Source organism: Sceloporus occidentalis, unplaced genomic scaffold (assembly GCF_023333645.1).
Source record: "Sceloporus occidentalis isolate IW3139 unplaced genomic scaffold, rSceOcc1.0.p SCAF_227, whole genome shotgun sequence".
NCBI classification, from domain to species: domain Eukaryota; kingdom Metazoa; phylum Chordata; class Lepidosauria; order Squamata; family Phrynosomatidae; genus Sceloporus; species Sceloporus occidentalis.
Genome location: NW_028317207.1, coordinates 1159661 through 1182609, shown reverse-complemented (window position 1 = coordinate 1182609; position 22949 = coordinate 1159661). Strand labels below are relative to the sequence as shown.

Sequence of the window (22949 nt, the reverse complement as noted above, 5' to 3'; positions counted from 1 at the left end):
GTGACACAGAATTTTTTTTCCGACTGGAAAAAGCCCTCTAAATTTTGTCCGAAGCAAAAGGGCGGGAAAGTAAATTCTTTTTTGGTCCATTTGTGCAAGTTTATTTCTGGTTAGTGTGTAAAATAGTGAACTGGTCCATCACAACACATTCTGAAAGCCACTAGCCAATAGAGCACATCCTCCTTTATATTAGAAATCTTACAGCAAGGTTCTTTACAAATTACATTTGACAGACTTTACTTGCAATATCAGAAGGCTGGCCTGTATTATTTTTCTCATTTCTTTTTTTTATTTCTACACATTCATTTCTAAGCCCAGCTGAATTATAGATGTCTGTTTTCAGATGTCTGTTAGATATTCCCTACACCTAAATAATGTAGCTTGCTATGCGGGGGGATCTCGCTTGGGTATCTGTCGCTTATAAAACCATTAATAGAGAAACAAGCAAGCTTTTGGATCAACAGCAAGCAATTAACAGATATGGGAAAGGCTGAACTTGATGGATGCATGTCTTTATTTCAGCCTGTATAACTATGTAAGAAGAAACTTTTTGCAATACATTAGCCTGAATCCATCAACAAATACTGTATATTACAGGTTAAAATACCAGACAGTCATAGAAGAAAGAGGAAACCACAGATGAATCTTTCATAACCTGTGGCCTCCGTCTCATTGGATGCTCCAGCAACTTCTTAAATTCTGCATCATGCAAATTTAGGTATTTTTTCTTCCCTTTGACACAAATAGTAATAAAACAGTAAAATTAGCAACACTTAGAATGAACCATACGCAAAGTTTTTATAAAATAGGTGCACATTCAGTAAAAAGAAAATTAGGTTAAATGAGGACAAGAATTTTCAAGCAAAATGTAATTTTTTTTCTTTCCATAGATTTCCCAGCATGTGTTTTATGTTCCATTGTTGTTGGATTATGAGGCCATCTGCTGATTAATCCCTCAAAGCTCTCAAAGATGGCAAAATACAAGCACTGAAAAACTTACCTGTTTCCAAAAACAGCATCGCTAAGCGTTGAGAAGCCAGCTTTGTCCAGAAAGTTTCAATACGTACGGTATTTTCCCCTATGTGGCACATAATTTAATAAAGAGATTTCCTGCAGAGTACTCCTTTAACCTTAGTTGACATTTCTTTTCCATACACAACAATGACTCAACATAATGTGCAGAATTTCTCACCGACGGTCAAATGCAGCCTCTTGGTAAAGCAAAATGCAAGAATAAACTTAAGAGAAAAAGCACTAGGTTGTATCTTCTAAACTTAGTCCTGGTTTCTTTCATAGTCCTTGCCTGGGCCAAGAGTGTGCGTTTTCATTACAATGTTGGCTCGCTTTTATTTGGTGGTGCATTGCAGTGAACCCATGTTTTTTTTTTATCTACATCCATATTTTAACAATCCTTTCCTTTAACACGGTTTCCATTAATTTCTGATATAAGACTTACTGGTCTGTAGTTGGTGGAGTCTTCCAATCTTCTCGAACTACAGTAAAGACTGGTTAAATAAGTCTGCTTATAGTTTTGCCAGGACACTTCAAACCTTTCTTTAATAACTTTGGGTGTATCTGTGTGTAATGTGGCATGGTCTTCAGTGAAGGTCACATAGTAGTTCATACAAGGTTGGTAGCTGTAGTTAATGTCTTGGAAAACCATAAGCAGTGGCAAGCAACTCCAATAGGCCCACAAGCTACTCTTTTCCATGTAATCTCTATTGCGACAATTCTGCTATAGGTTTATCTGCTTTTAATCCATACAAGTTCACATAAACAGAGCAGTAGAGCTAGAGATGAGACGTCCGTGAAAGGCACAAATCTTGTTGCTCCTCCATGGTTTCACATTCCCTACTTTGAGCATCCCAGTCATTCCCCTTGATGGTAAATGCATAAGGGGAGGATAAGCTTAATTGAGAATCGCCAAACTCTGTGGGACATGGACAACCCCTAATATGTAGTATAGCAAATATGTTGAGTGTATAACTACCTCCTGGTCATTCTTCTGAAGCGTTCTATGTAAATTCTGAAATAAAAAGTGGGTGGCCACAAAAGGTGCAGCGGTCTATTATGACGTACTGAAGACAGAAACTATTGATAAAATGGAAAGAGGGAAAAATACAAAAAGGGATAACAAAACTGCTATAGTCTGAACAGTTTTTTGGTGAAGGGAACAAAACGAAAACTTCATGGAAGATAAAATAACAACAAGAGAAAATGTAGAGGTGGGGACTAAGTGTGAAGCGGGGAGGAACAAAATATGGAGGGAAAGGTTGAGAAAAATTGGATGAAAGACAACTATACACATGCCAAAGTGTGTGAATGATACATACCTATAAATAATAATATGATATTCTGTATGTGGATGTGTGATGTCTGGCTTGGGGAGGGAAGGAAGTTTGTGAAAATATTCCCATACCTTGGTGGCAATTACCCTTGGCTCACCCCTGCATGTGCGACGATTTTGAAGAGGATCAAATAATTCTACAAACCATACAAATAAAAGTGATACTGTACTTATGATTCTGGCTCACTAAGGTATCTTTAACTTAATGCTTATTTTTATATTTATTTTATGAGTCCAATACTTGCTCATTTTACTCACTGAAATTGAAGTACTCAAGCAGCAGGAATAACAGACCACAAGCAGTGAAAAAAAAACTGCCGTTATATATCAGCTGGATCCCAAAATCTTGTCTTCACTCCAGATTATGAAGAACAAATGTTAAGATAAATCTGAGACTGTTGTGAATGGTCTAAGCTTATGGGTACTTTAAAATACCAAACCTTCTATTGGCAGCTATGATGATCTATTGTAAAGCTTCAAATTGATGACCCTTTTCTTCCCATCTTTATGAGTTTATAGAAAGGCATCAGGCCAGTATTCTTCAGCATGGCCAAAGCTGTTCAACATGATCTTTTTCTGTCCGATGGAACTCTTGGCCAAACAATCAGTGTTCCAAAAACCGTCCCAGAACATACCTTCACTGCCAAGCAATTCAGTGCCGGTGCTTCCTGAGAACGCTTCAAAAAATTAAATCTTGGAAGGAAAAATCCACATATACCTATATTTTGTATATATATATATATATATACACACATTCAAAAGTTTGGGGTCAAATATCAAATATTGGCCATTAAAATAACATGATAAATGAGAAGTTTGCACCCCAATGCTTGCTGTTTTAAATCACAAAAATATACATGGATACACCAATGTCAATATATCTGAACAAGTCAAAAGGAAAGTATACATTTTATCTATTTTTCTCTTTTAGCTTTGGTAAGAGAATGTGAGATTTCAGACATCCTCAGTGCTGTAGTCATTGTGTCAGATGTCTACCTAGCTAGAGTGAGTCTGTGGCACATCTTAACACGACATGCACAGAAAAAAATGTGTGCTTTAATGTATTCTAATGTATATTTTGGACACGATAGCCTGATCATATTGCAAAATGGGAAAAGATCCATCATAGCTTGTTTAAATATTGTCTTTTATTAATATCCTTTTTATCATAATTTTTTTTACGGGAAAGTTTTTAAGGTATTTAGTGAAAAAAAAATTTAAAAAATTGCAAGGTTTCGTGTAGTTGTCTTAATTAATTATGAGCTCCCACAAATACTGTAGTCAGACTCACAGCCAATACATGTATATTTGTAGATTATAATTAGAGATAGTTAGCTCAGAAATGTAACCAAGAGTTAGCCCGAAACATGATATGTAATGTTAAACACTGAAATAACAAGATACAAGATGTATAATTGAACTATTTCCACTCACTAACTTTTCTGACAGTCAGAGGTAAAGCAGAGCTTGTAGTAGGTATCTGGGTTATATAAAGTACACAATCAGTGCAAAATGCAGAGAAAATTGGTATAAATTACTATTATGGCACAGGCAAAGAATTACTATATTGTCTTGCGGAATATCTCATCCTAATGGCATTGGTGTAAAATCAATAGAAAGTCTGTTGAGTCAACATTACCAATTAGGGACCCTGGCTTATAACTAGGGTGCTGAGCTGGTGCGGAAGTTAGTAACATATTGCCAAACAAATGCATGTCCAACAAGCTCTTGTAGGTGTAATGGTCAGGTGTCCACATACTTTTTGTCATATATTGTGCGTGTTAAGTAAGCAGAATGTCTGATTTAAGAAACGTAGACTTTAAAGGGGAACTATTACTGTCAGATTTGCCATAAGAAAGTTCCTTATTGAAACAAACTATAGTTTGATATTTTCTTTGTCAGTGTAATTGTTTTGGGCCCATTCAGTTTCAAGGTTCACTTCATGGAAGCTGAGATTGTCAGGGCAAGCAGTATCTAATAGAATTGTGCAAACGGATCTGTAAACATTTTACTGAAGTTGGTTGTCGCTCACCTTCTCACACTCTCTCACACTCTCATTCACTCTCTCTCACTCTCTCTCTATGAATGTCTCCATACCTTCTCCGCCGACTGCTTTCATCTCCCTGTGTCATGGCAGCTCAGCACAGCTTATTCAGCTTATTTGATGTGGGGAGGTGTATTTGGCAATGACTGCTTCCCAGGCACAACATTCGCTAATCACCACACCTCTCCATTTACCACATAAAAGTCACTTTAAGCAATGGCAAAATGGGCACATTTGCTGAGATCAATAATTTAAACATGATATCCCCTACTAAAACAAGCTTAAACATCGGATGACATGCAGGGCCGACCTGGCAACGAGAGAAAAAAAAATCAGTCATTGCATTTTGGAGGAGCTGCTGGGCACCAGCCCACTGGGCATTTACCCCATCTGGCTAATGGCCTGTTTGGGCCTGGCAGCAAGCAGGATTCAAAAGGAAGAGATAAAGGAGAAAATAAGAAGAAAGGAAACTGTGTGTGTCAACATATACTGTATTCCAAGAATGCTGGTTGTCTGGATTAAATTTAAAATCCTGACTCTCGCCTACAAAGCAGTTCATCTACCCACATCTCATCGCTTCTACAGACCTACCCGTCTCCTCCATTCATCTGGTGCTATTTTCCCATCATCTGCCCTAATCTCTACCTCTCATGTATGTATAAAATGCTACCCAAGAGCTGCCCCTATTCTTATCCCATCTTATCAGACTCTTCCCTAGACTCTAGAGATGTATTCTGGCCAAGACTGAGCTGGCACTGCCTACCGAGCATGCTTTTCCCAGGCACCGTACGTCCTTAAGAGGCAGAGATCACCAGTAAAGGACTAGGACAACAGGTAGAAGACAAATATGTTGCCCTCATATGGATCAGTCTGTCTGTACATATGCCTAGTAATATCATTTATTTAAACAAAGCTTACACTAGCATCAGGTTGAGTGACTGATCCACCTAAAACATTGCACTTTCATCTCTTGTATAATACACCCACCAACCTCCTTCTAGATTGTAAATTTGTTTGAGCTGGGTCCTTCTTAACATTTGTTTCTGTAAATCCAGACTGGTATGCAATAAACAACTTATGTTATTTATGTCCTGATTGTACAGCACTGCAGAACATGATGATAGAAAATAAACCAGATAAATAACGCCAAAAAAAAAAATGTTAATAAAAGGTAAATGTACTTTTGTTGTCATGTTTCTTTCTTCACAGATAAATATTAGGTTAGACTTAGTACAAGGGTCAGGTGTGTAAATGTAATATTATTGGTCTGACAATTCTCGTCTTGTCATACCCCTTGAATATATGTATTGTACTAAGTGCTGCATAAATTGTTGGCGCTATATAAATAAAAGACAATAAGATTAATAATAATACAAAGTGAATAAAATATAATTTACAATCAGCATCCCTTCATAACCTATTGTGAGTGTATTTCGCCATCTAGTGGACATGAATCAATGTACGACCACGTTAAGAAGCGTAAAATCACACTCATTTAACATATAAATGCCAAAATCACGGTGATCAACTAGTCCCCCAAATATATTCTTGTGCTGTATACTGCTACCCATAGTAGAAGTTAGAAGTATTTGTTAGAGATGACACATACCCACAGTGGAGTGAAAAGCCAGCATTCTATGAGCGCAGTTTGTGATGACATCATACCATAATACCGAACTATAAAAAGCCATTAAGAGAATGTTTGATACACCTGATTACTATATAGTATGGTATATGGCATAGTAGGTATATGTACGCATATGCACCAAGACTTTGGATCACACACTAATTGGCATGTTGGACTGTCTTTTATTTTCAGACATACATGTGTCGATTCTTCTCATGCCTTTAAAATCCTCAAATATATTGTGCTCAGCTAATTTTCCATATATTATGTTAAAGATGTGTGCATGTGAATTACATTTTCTTAAATGTTTAACTTTTTATTCCAAAAATTGCATACATACGTCTCTATATCTAAAAATACCAAGCTTGACATGAGAAATGTGTATGTTCTCAATTACAGCGCGCAATGCCCCATAAGCATTACAGACCTATGCATTTTGGTATTGCTGGACTTAGGAGATGTTACCAAATGCACTTTGGAAGATGATTGTGTGTTGGCAGCTGCATATAACATGTTTATGTGGCCCAACATAAATATAAACCAGTTTTAACATATGGGACCACCATTCTGCCTCAAATGAGACATGGGTTCTTTACTGATTGATTTACTGGGCCCAAATTTGGGCACATTCCGATTTAGACTGCACAATGTCCCACAACCATGCCAATCCAATGCATATTGTACTTGGGAGATGTTGCAGAATACAAATTGAGACGTTTTGCGCATATCCAGTCAGAAAAAAATTTATTTTATTTTATTATTCTTTTGAATAAAACTTTTGATGATGTTGGTGTGCAAACAGCTGCACATCACATGTTCATATGGGCTAGTTTTCTATAATGTATAGTTTTCTTGGGTTAAGGTAAAATCTTGATCCACCTTTCCCAAATAAGACATGGGGCCAGTAAATCCATCAGTAAAATCTCTGTATAATCATGACATGGCAAGCTTTCATGCTTACGCACTTACACCTTTCGCCAGATTTCTTCTTTAAAGTGCTGTGAATGAGATGCAGATGCAACTTGGCCTGCAAGCCACTGCAGCTTTCTTTGCATTCCTTGTTTACAGCACTTTAATGTAAGTGGATATTTAATTTTATATTAAAAAGTGTTGTTTTTTTTTTACTGGAATTGTTCCTTTCCTTCTCTTGTGGCTCCCTCTGGGAGCCCTGTACATGCAAGCAGAGTTGTAACTCATAGACACACTAAACCAGGGATGCTCAAACTGCGGCCCTCCAGCTGCTGCAGGACTACATCTCCCATAATGCTCCTTCAGCTAAGGGGCTGGCTGAGGAGTATGGGAGATGTAGTCCTGCAGCAGCTGGAGGGCCGCAGTTTGAGCACCCCTGCACTAAACAGATACAACAGAGTTTGGGCTGAACCATATCAGGTTTATTTTTGGGGGGGGTTGTATTACCATTGAGCAAAATCACCTCAGAACTCAAGGATTCAACATTTAAAGGGGAAGTACTCCCATTAATATTTATAGTCACTCACTTTTTTGGTGTACACAGCACTAGACTTTAGTCACTATTGTACATAAGTGTGTGCGTATATATATATTATATTATATATATACATATATATTAGATAGATAGATAGATAGATAGATAGATAGATAGATAGATAGATAGATAGATAGATAGATAGCAGACTACTTAGTATCAAACTTTTTCTTGGTGCTGACAGACCTTTATGAAAACCAGCTTGGAGGAAGTCTAGGACGTTGCTGATGGAGACATTATCGCGGTGGAGCTGTCTGTTAGCACACCAGGAGGAGAAGGACTTGTGGATCTTCTCATACCGGAGTTTGGTAACTTGGTTCCGACTCTTCATCAGGGTTTCAGCCACCTCTTCGAAGAGACCAGCCTGAATTAATCTCTCCCTCTCAGGAGCCACGCTGACAACTTGAAGTAAGTGGGATTAGTGTGGAGTACAGGCCCTTGATAGAGAACCATCTGTCTTTTGATCTTTTGGAGAACCCTGGTGATGAGAGGTAGAGGGAGGAAGATGTAACCCAAATTAAAGTCTGGGAAAAGGCATCCAGAGCTAACGCATGGCCCGCCGAAATAAAACAGAGGCAGTTACCTGTTGACTGCCTTCCCATGAGGTTGATCTGTGGAGTACCCCAGTCTCTCAAGATCTTTAGAAACATCGCAGTGTTCAAGCTCCATTCTCCTAGAAAAACAGATGTTCTGCTGAGAAAATCTGCGGTAATGTTCTCCTTCCAATAAATGAGCTCGGCCCACTTCCATCTTCTGAAGAAGAGTGCCCAATTGAAGACTCCTTGTGCCTCCTTGTTCAGGAAAGCCACCAATGTGCAATTGTCTGACAGAACTCACACTGCCTTTGCCCCGCAACCTGGATTGCCAAGAAAAGAGCACCTTCTAGACGTCTAAAAGTTCCAGCACATTGATATGAAGATGACATTCCTGGTTTGACCAAAAACCTTGTCTGAATTCTTCCTCAAACATGGCTCCCCAACCGGATAAACTGGCGTCTGTAGACACTACTGTCCAAATAGCCCTGTGAATCTGGTGGGAAAGATCTGGAGAGCCTGCTACCAGAAGCCAGTCGTCTAAATAAGGGACCACTTTGATTCCTTCCTTTCTCAGGAGGGCAACAATCCCTGACGGTAGTTTGGTGAAGACTCTTGGAGTTGAAGCGAGACCAAAAGGAAGGGCCTGGAACTGGAAATAAAGAGTCCCTTTGGTATACATAACGGCCACCCAAAGAAACTGCGACTCCTGCCTGATGGGAACATGAAAGTAGGCATCTGAAGATCTAGAATAGCAAGAAAATCTCCCATGGAAAGAAGCTCTATGGAGGATGTTATAGACTCCATCCTGAACTTCCTATAAGCCACAAAACAGTTTAGAGATCTATGATGGGTCTGAAGTCTCCTGACGATTTGGGAACAACAAAGACGCGGGAGTAAACACCTCTTCCTCTTTGGCCTGGAGGCACATGGATCAACACTTATTTTGTCAAACTCTTGAACAAGGTCCAGAAATGCATGGATCCGCAGGAGGCATATAAATAGAAATCATATAAACCGCTCTGGGGGAAGAACGGACAAGCTCCAGCCTGTACCCTCTGGAAAGGATCCCCACGGTCCAGGCGTCCAACCAAAATAGAGCCCATTGATGAAGAAAACTCTTCAGCCTGACCCCCCTACTGCAATGTTTCTGGTATCATGCTTTCTTTGAAGCCCCGTCTTCTGCCTCTACCCCAGAAAGGCCAAAATCTGGTCTAGGGTCTGGTATCCTGAGTACTTTTTTGTTTTGAGCGTAGGAGCCTCCGAGGGCAAGATGGGAATCGTTAGTCGCAATGGTCATGCATCACCATTATGAATACTACCACTGTACTCATTGCTTTATGGACCTCTTATTGTTGCATCTTGGATATTCTTTAAAGGTTTTAACAACCTTGCTCAGGTGGAGATACGTAGGGATCACTTGCAACCCCTGACCCTAACAAGGTACTTTTGTTTTTACTGTTTGCAACTTTTGAATTTCTCCTGAGGAAGCCGACATTGAAGTCGGCGAAACGCGTTGATACTTTATCATCGATATTTGGACTTTATAAGGACTGGCTGAGTACCATTTCCACTTTTGTGAAAGACATCCTCACACTGCTTTTATGCATAACTCATTTGTTATGCCCATCCGTTTGTAAGTTTTTTACCTTTATTAAAGAAACACCAATTTGTACTGCACTATTTCGTTTCCTATCTTCATCACAGAAATTCCAAGACAGAAAAGAGTCTGGTTTTTTGATGAGCAATCACTTTCAAGTACACTTGTGAGTGCAATTAATATTAAAATTTTAATTTTCTGTTAAAATTTATTACACTATATTTGTTTTATTTTTCTCCCACATATCTATGCGCCCCTGTTTTTTGTCTATATACTGCAACTAAAGATCAGGAAACCAATCGCTTGTGTGACTTAGAGACAGTGGAGGAGGGCCCTGCTCAAACAACCTATAGGGAGTGGGGGGGGGTTATTGGTTTTAACATCTGTGTAACTGACATTTTACACCTCTGCAGGTGCTGCTTGTACAAGCTGAAACTCCATCACCCTCATTACAGCTGAAGGAGATGCAATTTTATGACGTACTCATTCCATGAGACCAAATGTTCCTTTATAAACAAAATTCCAATATATAATTTAAAAAAAAAAACACAGTCACAACGCTCAGCAGGATCTCCCCCTGGGAAGCCATGCCATCAACTTTAGACAGATCAGATTGGGTAAAGGAGGGTGAAGCAGGTTTGGGTTGTTCATACGTGCTGACAGATGGTCCCAGCTATCTTTTAAGCCAGTCAAAGCTACCATACACAGTCTTCCTGATCATACAATACAGGAAGAGAGACAGAGGCAGACACATGTAGGACCATTCTTAATCCTATTTCAGAAAAAGAAACCACATTTTTGGTTAATTGCTGCAGCCAGAAGCAGACATTTGCAATAATATTTTAATTTAAGATGCTTGTAGATGAGCAAAGGATAAATCAAACATTACCAAAAATATATTTATTTACAATTTACTTTGGCTATTTTACAGACCTATGTTAGATTAAAGTCACTGACAAACACTTAAATACAAAAAGTTAATTGTGTGAGGCTTATGTTTTTCTATACAGGTGTATTTAGAAACAGATCTTTAGCTAAAGTGATTGACACCAAGCACAGCTTGTATAGATGTTTAAGAATTTAAATTAAGTGGTTTCCATGTGCATAGGTACAAAACATTTTGAAACAGCATCTTTGCTGTTGGCCTGGAACTAGATTTAATTGTTGGACCCTCTACTACAATACAAGCGGAGTGTAAACATTTCATACGCCTTTGTGCTCATTCAAACTAATGAAGAGCGAGTGAAAAGTTAGCATTTGTAATAAACTCCCTCTAAACAATGATTACGAATGAAGTCCGTAAGAAAAAAACAACATTTTTTTGAAGTCCTCAAATGGTTTCAAGGTTTTACAAAGTTATGAGTTGTCCCAGCCCTTCATCTGTACACTTCAGTGGATCTGTAGCAAATTCAAATGTTTCATTCAGGTTTACAGCAGCTGCAGCAGGGAAGAGAGCAACAGAAGTCAATTAGACATTAACATTGTCACTGTCATAAAGGCAGGAGACAGAGGGAAGGAAGAGGAAAAAAAAATGCAAGCAAGCAATACCTTTTGGGCATGCAATCGCAAACATTGCTTTCCTTTCTATCCTATAGTAGGAAATTGTGTTAAGTGGTAACAAGCTACGTAAAGGAATTATATTGGGAGGCCTCAGTTTTGTTCACATGGGCAAAACAGACGTACGCCTTATACATTTCTAGATTAATTCCATCTGAAGAAACACCGAGATACTTATGCTTTTATAACTATCAGAGGGCCAAATATAAGGCAACTAAAGACCACCTACAAAAACCAGGTATACATCAAAACAGCAGACATTGCTTACCCTGGGTCTCAAAGACATCGCCAAGGTCATCCTTTCCAACATGGACGAGTTCCTCGGCTGGAGAAAAAGATATCAGCTGTGGGAGGGAAAGCTTTCTATCCTTTGGTGAAGGAGTCATCAGGTATTCCACGTCCAGAGTTAAACCTTTTTCTGCAGGGCTAAACACGCTACCAGCGTCAAGTGTTAGGCTAGACTCGGATTTTTGCTTTGAGAACCTGGTGGGGGTATGTTTGTCACCTTTTCCACTGTCCATCAGAGATGTAAAGAGAGTTGTTTTAAGAGCTTCATAGCGGCTGCGTATAGAATGTATGTCCGTTTTCCGCTCCAAAGACTTGAAACTACCTTGTGTTGTGTCCAAAATGCAGTCAGTTTCATTTAGTTGACTATTAATGTCTCTGGTTTCTGGACTGTTGGTGCTGTTAAGACTTATGTTACCCACTCTGTCTGGAAGGGTTTCATGCAGAATGCCAAGCTGAATTATTTCAGAGGCATCTAAGCTATTGCTGAAGTCTACCATTTTGGAGGAATCCCATGAGAGGGTTGAATGCGCCGATGCATTTTCATTTCTAGGTACAGAGAGAACTAGCGGGTTGTCCAATATTCGAACAGGCTCCTTGTCTAAAACAAAAGTCTGGTTCCTGTCCACAAATGAAGAGTGCAGTGTACCACTTTCCTTTATGGGAATAAATTCTTCCAGTCCCATTGTGTTCATCTCACTTCCTGTAGACTGAGAGGGTACAGACGTCCCTGGATTAGAAAGGATTCTAGTAGTTTCTACGGACTCGTTGTGAAGGTCAGAAACATGCGAGGTGGACATAAAGCATGCCATGCTCAGGTCTATCTGACTGCACTGCGCAGAATCCATCTCAACAGGAGAATCCAAGCATGGAGGCTCCAGAGGGCTAGCCACAACGTCAGAAGATTCTTCCAACTGAATAGCCTTTCTCCATGAGGTACGAATGTCTGAAACTAGGAGCAGGGAGGAGGAAAAAAAAATAAATAAATAAATAAAAAAAGTTTACATGCCAAATTAGTGCCGTTAAAATGATCTCTGCAAGAATATGCTGAATAAGACAACTCACTCAGGTTCTCTGGTGTCCGAGGGATCTCCTTCCTTGATAAGAAAGGATCAGATGATAACATGCCAATTAAGTCATCAAGCTCCACACCTCTGCCACCCAAGGTTCTAGGAGAGTCAGAAGCAATAAACTCTGCAACCTGAGCAAACAAACAGTGGACGTGGGTTTTGTTTTTACTTCAAACACCTCAAGACAGGATAAATTATCCATGGAATGAAGCCCTACACTGATATTGTTAAAGGCACTTGCAAGAAGATCCATATTTTCCCCAAAGGTGCTGTAAGTAGCATAGTGCGCCTTAACTAAAGCAGTTGAATATACATCATTCTGGAACTTATCAGAAGGCAGTGTGGTGGGTGTAATATATACACTGTATAGAGTATAGTAAAAGATTAGCATCTGCCACGCTTCATACTATTCCACATGTAGTTTGAAAGCTGTTGCACACCTGTTTGTTTTCCTATCAGGTATTACAAAGTGTCTACCATAGTTTAAAGGGTGGGAGAAGAGTTCTCCCACCCTTTGGTTTATGTTTAAGTACTTCTACATCCTAAGAAGCTCTGCTTAGAAGCCTTTAGAAAATACAAGTACCTCTCCCCCCCAGAGCTGATCATTTGTAACAGCTGCAGGGACATGCCGGTAAGCAGTTACATATGCCATGCACAATCCAGAAGAGAATGCCTGATTGCATGGCGTTTGACTGCTGACATCAACCAGAAGGCCAGGCTATCCAATCGCTCCACCTACTGGCTAATTACACATATGGCAATATACAATGCAAGCCTATCGAGACAGTGATCATTGCAGGCAGAATCACTGGGAAACGCACGATAAGTTTTATACAAGAGGAAAATGCAAAAGTTATGAAAGCTTCACAAAGACAGATGTCCGTTAAGTGATGTCACTGATCGCTAGCATGACATGTTCAAGACCTTGATCTCTATGCAAGGTATGATGTGGCCCTCTAGAACATTTAATAAAATGTAATGTGTGGGTACAGCAAACAGAAAAGGGGGAATCTTAATGAAACCCGCATACGGGAAAAAAAAAATTGCTAGACAGCTCTGGACTAAAGGGGTTAATTGGGTTTTTGGCATGGGGAGAGGTGCTGTAGAAGAGACTCACAAATGCATTTGGGCAAGTAAACCTTTTTGCAAAGTTTGTTTTACTTGTCTGCCCCGTATCTGTCCGTCACGATTTCTCTCAGGTCGTTCCGGTCATCAGAGAGCAGTGTTAATTTAGGGAGATTCAGTGACAGACAGAACATGACTGATCTATCCGTGTATCAGACTCCCATGGTGATTATAGATAAGTTACAAGAACATGAAAGGCTGTAATGCGCTCACCTGTTGTGCAAGTTGCTGGCGTGCTGCGCTCATTGGATCTGCTTTGCATGGCGTTGGCGTGTGCAGCAGCAGGCTACCGGCATTAGTTTTCCAGCTGGTATCAGACCTCCTCTTGTTTAAAGCAGAACTTGGGGTCCTCTCCAGAAAACTGTCTTTTGCGTTTGGAGTCGGCATCCGAAAGTCCTTTGTCAAAGAGATACAAATTAGAACATGTAAAAGTAGTGTCACCTGAATGACAATACTTTACTGGACCCAAAAGGGGTGAAGTTTATAGCAAAATGTACTACAATACTTGATTAATATTAACACTCGCTAGAGTGGGGGCTGCAATCTTAATTCACTAACTTAATGTTGCATTGAGAAGGCCAGCTGTTGCGCAATGAAACCATACCTTTTCATTTAAGGACATTCTGCGTTTAAGGGTAGGGGTTTGACAGAGTAGAGGCAAAGAGTTCCTAGAGACAGATCGGGATGCACAGAAGAAAAAAAAAAATCAATACAACAGTTTATACACAGCATATCTGGTGTAGTTTCATATTAAAGCTTTTAATCACTGGGAATTTGCATCCATTGTACAGAGGTTTATTTGCTAACCTGGATCTTCATTCACAAAAATTAAACTCGTATAGACACAGAAAAGTGTTCAACTCAACTGCAATGTCTTAAGGGGGGGGGGGGTTGGGAAGATATTTACAAATTACATTTACAGATGCTATGGATTGTGATGGCCTGCCCAATAGCAGGACAGCTTTCAAAGCAAAGCTTTCCAGTGTTTTTCCAGTTTACATTCAATATCCACAGGAGTTGTACAACCCCACTATCAGACTATTTGGCTGCAAACTTGTGTTTTGGTGAAAACCTAAATGCACTGCAGTACCAAAATAGAGTTTGAAACAGACTTCTATATAAAACTGGCAGTTAGCACTTATTCCTTTCTAGCACATAGTTACTGTAGAAACACACCTTCCAGATGGAGTTAACACTGTAGACTCCATAAAGCTTCTTCTCAACTGCCCACTCTCTCGGTTCAGATCCTTTGAATCTGTCGAATGTTGATCTAGCGAGATGTAGGAACTATTAGACATGTGGGAATCTCGGTGCTTTTAGTGCCTTGACATTTTGCAAGCTTGTGAACCCATTTTGTCAGAGCTTTTGGCTCCCCCCATATAAAGTTATACTATGTAAGGATATACATTATCTAGCACAATTTTGACAGGTGCAGCTTGGGTCCAGTTAACATATCACACTTGAAGTAATGGGGGGGTTCGGGGGATTGTTTCAAGCACCTGGCTTCAGAAAGAAGGCTCTCACCTTGTACAGATGGTGGGTACTGATAAAACACACTGTTTCTTAATACTTCATCTGTGGCGGGTTCAAAGGAAAATGGAGCCATGGGGGGCTGGAGATCGAGAACCTAAAAATAAACAGATTGAGATTCACAAGTTACAACAGCATGAACAGTTGACAGTTTTGTTCATGATACATTATCTCCCATGCTGTGGGTACAAAATGCCAAGGCTTCCTGCAGCATCACTTGATTGACATGTCATCTGCGAGCAGGAAGGATAATGGATGAAGGGGAGTATGGGAGCATGCAAGTGTAGACTTATGGCATTAGTGGCACCTGGCAGAGGGGGACAAGAGGGAGTGTCTGTATGGCGTTAGAATGTGTTTGCAAGATTGAAGAAATATTGCACCAGGCACCACTCTGAACTCTAAGCCCCCACTAGGGACTCACTACGAGTTCAGTTGTGTCCCAAACACTTATAGCCTAAACAGTTTTACTTACTGTTAAAAGCTTGTTGCATGGAACCCATAACCAAGATGACTATGCCGGAGCACAATTGGACAGGGAGTGCATGGTCCTCCTAGAAAGTCACAACTTCTAAGAGGGGGATTTGACAGGGAGTGCATGGTCCTCCTAGAAAGTCACAACTTCTAAGAGGGGGATTTAGTATGAACACCTTTCAGAATACCTACTGGATTCAGAACCTTGAATATGTCAAATGGAGACTTGCCAAGGACCTTCCTCCATTTCTTCTCCCACTCATGTTCTTTATCAGCAATAGACTTGTTTATAGATACAAGATCCTCCCTCTTTATTTTATGCCTGCAATACATTGGTTTGAGCATATAGAATATACATCCACAATCAAGTCAGTCTGTCTGTCCCGTATCTGTCCGTTGCGATTTCTCTCAATTCGCCCCGGTCATCAAAAGGCATTATTAATCTAGGGTGATTTTGTGACAGGCAGAGTAAGTTCTGTCTGTGTATCAATCACCCATTGTGAGCCATAAAGAATGGCCACTACCATGGATGTACTAGGACATTAACATGGTCAGTCTGTCTGCCCCGTATCTGTCCGTTGCGATTTCTCTCAATTCGCCCCGGTCATCAGAAGGCATTATTAATCTAGGGCGATTTTGTGACAGGCAGAGTAAGTTCTGTCTGTGTATCAATCACCCATAGTGAGCCATAAGAACGGACACTACACCATAGATGTACTAGGACATTAACATGGTAGACAACTTCTGACACATACCGAGGCATCTAGTGATTTTTAGCCATACAAGTATATCGAACTGAACACTCATGATTATCTTACCTCATACTTTCCAGCCTTGTCAGAATATCAGTCTCAAATTTTGCTTTTCCAGTTAAATACTGCAGATCTAGTGGAAGACCTTTATCATATTGGCAGCGTTCCCGTTTCACTATTTTTAGAGCTTCGTTTAAAAGTTGGAAAATTGTTACAAGATTCACCTTTCCAGCTTCATACACATTCTCCATTTGCAACTGTAACAGAGAGGGAAGACATGAAGTCATCTAGTGATGAGGCATCCAAGTTCTGTTTAAGTCTTCAAAGCTTTCTGAACACTTACCTTATGCATTTCGCTCTCAATTCTGGTGACCAATATATTTGGTATGGTCAAAGAAACTTTTGAGCCATCTAAATAGTACTGATAGACATTCCCTCTAACCACGCAGTCCACAACTTCCACCTCCTTTTCTATCGATTTCAGAGTCTGCATAATCGTATTCCACATTGATCGTATCTTTATGAGAGGAAAATAACTAGTTAGCAATCAAATGGTCTGAAAGATACTGAACTACCAAGGCAGTCCATTAAGCAATTACCCCAGGACTCACCTGTTCAATATTGCGACTCCTTTCAATCTGGTCTGTACTGGGATTTTCTACCATCCTGAAAGTAAATTAAAACCCTTGGTTTGGACAACTTGACAGACATTGTGAAGCTACTTTGTAAAGAAAGCAATTTAGTTCACATACTTTTGTTGGTTCTGCAGGGCTGCACATTCAGAACGAAGGTCCCTTATTTGTTTCACAAGAAGCCTACGTTTAACATAATATGCATTAATAAAAAACAAAAATTGATGCACTGCAATAAAATAAATCTGAATAGGAGGCGACTAAAAGACTACCATTTAAAAGCTTGATGTTTATCCAGTGAAGAATCAGGAGTTGACAGCCTTCCAAAAATTAGCAACACCAATGTAACTCACTGTGCTTTTTTCTGGTACTCTCCGATCACAAAGTTCTCTCTTTGCAGCATCTGCAAGTATCTCCGACGTGCCACTTTATTTCTTATCAAGGCTTTCTGGGGGTCCTGAACTCTGGCCTGCAGGGCTTCCGGCATGTAAGAATTGGCACCTAAAAAAAAAAAAAAATGCATTGACAAATGCAAGGAAAAAAAACAAAGGCAAAAATAGCCTGGTTATGAGGAAGAGTATTAAAAATAAAGCATTTACATACAAAATATTGTATTTAGGCATTTCTATAACTTTGACCATACAATTTACACAAGTTTGGAATCTATATACTCTTGCTTGTCCGGTTCATATAATAAGAGTCATAGAAAGCAGATTATATTTCCTTATATGAACCTCTTTCATTAGCCAGAAATTGATGGATAGAATGTACATATAAAAGTGTGCGAGGGAGATATACAACCGCTGCAGAATGCGCGCACACAGTTTAGAGTGCAAGCTCATAGCCTAAATCAACTTTGATATTCAGGAAGGAGCAAGAGGACTTAACATGCTTACTGCTTGAGTTGTAAGCACATTTAATAGAAAAGCACTGTTCAACCCATTCATCATAAAAAAACAAACACTTGTATATATATTCAGATATTCACAGAAGAGTAGTGAAATAGGAGGCCATGCTGCAACAGTTACAATTTATGTATGTTGTATGTTTCTGTGGGACGGCTTCAAGTTGTCCTTCATGGCAAACAAGAGTATGGGTCAACCAGGACATTTACATCACACAAGTTAAGCCAAAATGTACAGGGACAAGAAACGGCCACAATGGCAAACTCACCATCAACATCTTTTTTAATATGCTGCAGTAGAACATATCTTGCAAAATGGTACAAGAGGTGCACAAACTTTGGCCCTCCAGGGGAAAGAAATACAGATGCAACCACCTGAGGAAAGCCACTACCAGCATCCTCCTACACAGAATAGAAACAAATCAAAAGTTAACTGCTAAAACAGACACCTCTGAACCCAAATGTCTTATGTCAGAAGTCTGAAATAAATCCACTTACCGAGATCTTCCGCAGCCACTCACAGCAAGCTTTTCTGAATTCAGCATCTCGCTTCTTATCCATGTGCGGCCAACAATACCTAAGCAGGTACGGGACGGTTACCAATATAAACCATTTTATATTTCCAGAGCGTTAATATCTTGCTAGATGAAGCGGGGGCTGTCCAACTCACCTAAAGACTTCCTTACAACGTGCGTTATCCAGCTTCTCAAACAAGAAGTGGAAGACCACATAGAAAGCATCCTTGTTTGGCCTGTCAAACATGTTGCTGCATAAAGATAAATAAAAATTGGTCAGCTAGCTACTGAAAAGCCCAAACCACACGTATTTATGAACAGCAACCCCAGGGTGTTATAAATACAGTGTAAAAAAAAACCTGTAAAATAGTTGCCATTTTGGCTCAGACACAGTATAAACCGTGTATACTATAACTTGGAACATTAATACACTTTACCCGATATTTATAAACATTCTCAGTATACGCTATGACCATTTAGCGTAGTGGCATGTTTAAGTCCTAAATATTTACTATAAATATGTAGTGACCTGTTTAACTACATATTTACTATAACACATTCCGTACATGCCCTTATGACACACATACTCACACTCCAAAGGTGACATGGGCCAGGCTTTTGCCCGCAGCAGCTGCCTCTGTGCCGGGGTCGAAGCCCAGAGCCTGTAAAGACATCCATAGGTGCTCCTTCTGCCAGGAGGAGGAAGGACGAGGCGCGGCCTGCATGCTGAGGTGGTTATCCGCCCCTGTTCCGGTAATGAAAGGGTTACGGAGGGAAAAAAAAAAAAACTGCAGGCGGCGTCCGCTCTATGAAACGGCAAGAGCTTTAAAACGGCAGACGCGAACACACAGGACGGCGGTACCAGATAGTGGGGGGGGGGGGTATGCCCCCGAAGGCCCAAACCCGGGCCAAACACCAGGCCCAAACCCGCTTTAAAAGTTGAGAGAAAGTTATGCCGTGAGGCGTCCGCAGTATTAAAGCCTCCTCAACGACAGTAGTATGAGCCGCGGCGTCGCTTTATTCTCCGGTTTCACGTGGAGCTTCAACACCACGTATCTGTTTTCGTGAAGAGCGCATTACTTTCCCATATACTGTGATAACCGAAGCCGTCATGGTCTCATCCAGAACCGCCAAAACAGGTAATTTGCTTTGTCCAATCAAACTGCAACGCAGGCTTATATAGTACCTGATGTTGGCGTAGTTCAAAGCACTAGAGACAATAACGGCCATTTGTCTGGCGACCAAGCTTTGTTTAACTCTACGGCTAAAGCGTGTACGTAAATGATTCCCAGTGCGTCTTGTATTTAGAACTCTTGGAGCTCTAAACGCCCCGCTTACATGCAGCCAATAGAAGTAAGAAAGTGGCCATTCGGGGCGGGGATAAGTGGGAATTTTGGCCGGAACTCTTAGGGCGGAAACCTATAGAGTTTTTAGTCGCATATTCCGTTAATTATTCTATATGAGTGTTCAACATAATCAATATATACTTTTTAAGATTAAAAAGGGAATATCGCCTCAGACTGTAAAGGTTTAACCCCCAGGTGTGATCCAGACAGCAACATATGATCAGATTCTTTGTTGACTTCAGATCACTGCAATTTAGGCCAATAAGTTAAATGAGATTCTATTTTCTATGGAGGTGTCTCAGGCGCATTTGTTTCACTGGCCTGTTTTTGGTCTTACCGGTATAAACCCTCTGAGGTCTGTCAGTACCCAGGGGAAAGCTCCCTTTTACAATATTTTAGGCATTATTGTCAATTTTATAATAGTGTTTTATTTAGTTTTTTAGGATTATGATAAAATCACTTTATCTTTCTAAAAAATCCAATTGCTATAAAAGTTAACCCATTGAATTATATTTTAATAAATACAATTTAAAAAAAGATACAGAAGGTTTCAATCAGCTGCCATAAACAAGCATTTCACACATACCAGGACAGGCTCTGCCACACAGACCCCCAAACACACACACCAGGACAAGCTCTGCCACACCGACACCGAAACACACACACAGCAGGACAGGCTCTGCCACACCGAGACCCAAACATACACACCAGGACAGTCTCTGCCACACCGACACCCAAACACACATACACACCAGGACAGTCTCTGCCACACCGACACCCAAACACACACACACACACACACACACACACACACCAGGACAGGCTCTGCCACACTGTGACCCAAACATACACACCAGGACAGTCTCTGCCACACCGACACACACACACACACACACACCAGGACAGGCTCTGCCACACCGTGACCCAAACATACACATCAGGACAGTCTCTGCCACACCGACACCCAAACACACTCACCAGGGCAGGCTCTGCCGCACTGAAGCATAAAAAAAAAATACTGCTACACTGTATCTTGTCATTAACTGTACTGTATTGATGCCCCAGCCCGGCCCCCTTTAGCATTGATTAATGTGCCCTACCCACAACCCTGTCTATTGCCCCCCTTTGTACATTTATGCCCCCACACCCTTGTATATTGATTTATGTGATGCCCCAACCAAACCCCTCCCTTGTGTATTGATGCTCCCACCCTTTTTGTATTGGCTAATTTGATGCCCATCCAACCTCTTGTCTTTCGATGCCCCCACTGCCACCCCCACTATTGATTTTGTATGCCACAACCCAGCCACCCCCTTTTGTATTACGATATTTATATCTCCCGGGGGCCACTGCTCATGCGGGCCGCACCTCTTAATCTGACGGGCCGCATGTTGGAGGTTCATCAATACGGATGTAATTAGTTGTTCAGGGTTCCCAAACATTTAGATCATTTGAGTAAAGACCTTAGATGATAAAGAAACTGAATTGTAGAACTGTATAACCCGCTTGTATTTTGAAGCCATGCATTCACAATATAGCCGTGTTTTCCATCGCTAGGCAGTAGCGTCATAACTAGAACAAGGCAATTTTGCATGTAGTTTATTTTTTTCAAAAGGGGGGGGGGACTGTGTTAAGTATTGTCCTTCAAATATGATATAACAGTATAATCCAACATTAGGTTCACACAACGAACAAGCCTACTAGAAAACATGCACGGAATGAAACACATCCAACTAGGGCTGCAACAACTAAGCGAAAAAATCGATGATAATCGAAAATGAAATTCGTTGGCAACGAATTTCATTATCGATTAGTTGAATCGATTTTTATCGATTATAAAATGAGGGTTTTTTCAGAGCAAATGCTCTGAAAAATACCCCTCGTGTTATAATCCGTTAGTGTGACTCACAGGAGTCACAGCAGCAGTTGCTACTTACAGTTCCTCCCTGCAGTCACTGCCGATTGGCCCGCCCACTTCCTTTTTCCAGTCCCTCCCTGCAATCGCTGCTGGATAAATAAAGGGGTGGGGCCAATCAGCAGCGACTGCAGGGAGGAAGAATGGGGTGGAGCCAAACGGCCGATTGGCTCCACCCATTTCCTTAGCATCGCCATGGCTGTGACACTCATCTGAGAGTATAAAATTATTATTTGGGCTGCTGAAAGTTAGGGGAGGTGGGGGTTAATTTAGGGGCAGTTATAGTTAATGGGGTGTTTAGGGTTAACTTAGGGGCAGTTATAGTTAATGGGGTGTTTAGGGTTAACTTAGGGGCAGTTATAGTTAATGGGGTGTTTAAGGTTAACTTAGGGGCAGTTATAGTTAATGGGGTGTTTAGGGTTAACTTAGGGGCAGTTATAGTTAATGGGGGGTTTAGGGTTAATTTAGGGGCAGTTGTGGTTGATGGGGGTCTTCAGGGTTAATTTAGGGGCAGTTGTGGTTAATGGGGTCTTCTCTTCAGGATTAATTTAATGCTGCGGACTGAGGGTTAATTTAATCAATTTAATAAGGTTAATTTAAGGTGCAATTAGAGGTAAAGGGGGGGCAAACTGAGGGGAATCCAAATCCTGGGGGCAGTGAATATTAACCCTGTATTTATTTATAAAAGTATTGTGTCTGTGAACGAGTCTGCAAATCCTATGAGCGCACTATGGCATATCAGGGGGGTAAAAAGCATACCTGAGGACGACGGAGTGACATATCTTGGGGTATAAGGCATATAGGGTATATAAGGCATATGTGGGGAGGGCAGTGTGGCAAGCCTGGGCTCAAATATGCATAACTGGGGGGGGGGGGGGGGGGGGAAATAAAAACAAGAAAAAAATTTTATTCTGCCGTTTGTTTTTAACATCCTATGTTACTTTATTAAATTTAAAATAAATGAAAAATTAAATTTTTTATCCGATTAATCGAAAAAATAATCGGGCAACTAATTGATTATGAAAATAATCGTTAGTTGCAGCCCTACATCCAACCGTTTACAACAGAGGCAACCTCCAGATATACCGGACTGTTCTTTTATTAGCCAATGTTTTTGGAACTGGCATGAATTCTTTGTTATTTGTTCAATGCGATGGGATTTTATTTTTCTCCCCACATGACCAGTTTCATT

The 22949-nt window shown here is 40.5% G+C and overlaps 1 protein-coding gene and 3 non-coding genes across 4 annotated transcripts; all 4 read right to left on the bottom strand.

Annotated features, from left to right (window-relative positions):
• Nucleotides 1–598: 598 nt before the first annotated feature.
• On the bottom strand, nt 599–19221 carry LOC149276734 (HAUS augmin-like complex subunit 6). Its single transcript, XM_089503355.1, has 20 exons — nt 19088–19221; nt 18652–18747; nt 18480–18558; nt 18251–18383; nt 17431–17578; nt 17198–17260; nt 17057–17111; nt 16789–16962; nt 16512–16702; nt 15886–16015; nt 15192–15319; nt 14297–14360; nt 13906–14088; nt 12563–12698; nt 11481–12449; nt 11008–11092; nt 8106–8378; nt 7709–7917; nt 1001–1078; nt 599–732 (listed from the first exon to the last, which is right to left on the bottom strand). The coding sequence occupies exons 1-20, from the start codon at nt 19219–19221 to the stop codon at nt 599–601; spliced, it is 3462 nt and encodes a 1153-aa protein (XP_089359481.1).
• On the bottom strand, nt 13727–13855 carry LOC149276737 (small Cajal body-specific RNA 8). Its single transcript, XR_016279322.1, has one exon.
• Nucleotides 16066–16190, bottom strand: LOC149276736 (small Cajal body-specific RNA 8). The gene has a single exon (XR_016279324.1).
• Nucleotides 16248–16372, bottom strand: LOC149276735 (small Cajal body-specific RNA 8). Its single transcript, XR_016279323.1, has one exon.
• Nucleotides 19222–22949: the final 3728 nt, after the last annotated feature.